Raw genomic sequence first — 1,718 nt, 5'->3', positions numbered from 1 at the left:
GGTGTCGTTTGGTTCACATATTTGTAACGCAATGGGTAACTGATAACGTTAAATCATGTTTGTTTTAGTCTAACCGTAATTAGATACCACACTAAAAATTGAGCCTATTCAAATTTGTTACCGCCAGTAATCGAGCGTAAATCATTACTATTACCATTTGCGTTACATTTCTTGAACCAAACAGAGATTAGGAGAGATCACACGTCAAATAGTGGCCGACAAGCCAGTAGCCATTCAGTTACGCCCTCGTCGCCGTCGCCGACCACTCCTCCCGCCGCGTCACCGAGAATATAACTTTGTTGGCCCACCCAACTCAAGCAAATTGACCTGGACGGACGAACTGATGAAGAGAGTCGATGTGGGCGGTGAGGAATCAGGTTCCTCCACCTCTTCCCTCCCCCACGGCAAATGCAAATGCAATGCTGCCTCTGCGTATATATACCTTGTTTATTATAGTTATCCTGATTCACGCCGGAAAAAATGTATTTTTTTTCAGTTCAAAATTGGAAGACAGGAAAATATGGGAAGGAAATATGCGCCGCCGCCAACTTCCCTTTCGGTGCTCGCCGTCCGGCTCCGGCCAGGGATGGATGCTGAGGTCAGCGAGATGGTCACTTGTCACCCAGAGAGCAGAGCGCCATCTTCTCCGCGCGGCCGGGTATAAATCCCCTCCGCTTCTCCTCCAACTCCTCTCCACCCGCTCGACTCCAAGCGCAATGGCTCATCCTTGCTTAATTACCAAGGTACCTTTGCAGGTAGGTAGGTAGCTAGCCGCCATAGCAAGCTAGGCCGAAGCAGAGGAGTGATGGCCAAGGTCCACCCCAACGCCGCGGAGTCCGTCCAGGCAGAGGCCGAGGGAGAGCTGCCCACGGTGCTGACGGTGTGGCGCAAGTCGCTGCTCTTCAACTGCGACGGCTTCACCGTCTACGACGCCCGCGGCGACCTGGCCTTCCGCGTGGACTGCTACGCCGGCTCGTTCCGCCGCCGGCGCCGCGCCGACGTCGTGCTCATGGACGCCACGGGGAAGCCGCTGCTCACCGTGCGCCGCAAGACGCGGTTCGGCTTAGCGGAGCGCTGGGTCATCTACGACGGCGACGCCGACGACGGCACGACGGCCGGGGCCACGCCGCTGCTGTCCGTCCGCCGCCGCCGCATAGGCGCGTGCTGCAAGACGCTGGCGCTCGCCCGCCCCCGCCCCCGCTCCGCCGCCGCGGGAACCGACGCACCGTCGTACGTGGTGGAGGGTTCCTACGGTCGGCGCGCCTGCGCGGTGCGCGACGCCCGCGGGGGCGCCGTCGTCGCGGAGGTGCAGAGGAAGGAGGCCGTCGGCGACGACGTGTTCCGCCTCGTCGTGGCCGGGCCACGCCTCGGCGCGCCGCTGTCCATGGCGCTCGTCATCGCCCTCGACGACATGTTCCGCGGCGGCTGGTCGGCGCGGTCGCTGCTGCGCATGAGCTCGCCGGCGTAGTACTTTCACTAGCTATAGAAGCCACGAGATGGAGTGGAGCCCATATACCAGGGACTCTCCCTGTTACACGTGTACCGTTACAGTGACCCCGGGCCCAGTTGTCAGCGTCAGCAGAGTTTATAATGCAGGCTGCAGCAGGGGCAGGGCTAACCCAAGCAATATTTAGATACTAGAATTTTCAGTTCGAATGCGTAAAACAGTCGGTTCTCTGCCAAATCAATCAAATATGAAAAAACTATATATTTGCAAG

At 58.4% G+C, this 1,718-nt stretch overlaps 1 protein-coding gene across 3 annotated transcripts; it reads left to right on the top strand.

Annotated features, from left to right (window-relative positions):
* Positions 1 to 1,718, top strand: LOC100273162 (uncharacterized). Of its 3 annotated transcripts, XM_008678575.4 has the most exons (3): positions 1 to 377; positions 497 to 658; positions 756 to 1,717. In XM_008678575.4, exon 3 carries the CDS (start codon positions 806 to 808, stop codon positions 1,466 to 1,468), a length of 663 nt encoding a protein of 220 aa, XP_008676797.1. In that variant the 5' UTR covers positions 1 to 377; positions 497 to 658; positions 756 to 805; the 3' UTR covers positions 1,469 to 1,717. The 3 variants fall into 3 exon arrangements, with proteins under 3 accessions (XP_008676797.1, XP_008676795.1, NP_001141080.1); XM_008678573.4 differs by having other exon boundaries at positions 1 to 658; NM_001147608.1 differs by lacking the exons at positions 1 to 377; positions 497 to 658 and having other exon boundaries at positions 720 to 1,718.

The sequence above is a fragment of the Zea mays genome, chromosome 4 (genome assembly GCF_902167145.1).
Source record: "Zea mays cultivar B73 chromosome 4, Zm-B73-REFERENCE-NAM-5.0, whole genome shotgun sequence".
Classification (NCBI taxonomy): Eukaryota; Viridiplantae; Streptophyta; class Magnoliopsida; order Poales; family Poaceae; genus Zea; species Zea mays.
This window is presented reverse-complemented; position numbering and strand designations above follow the sequence as displayed.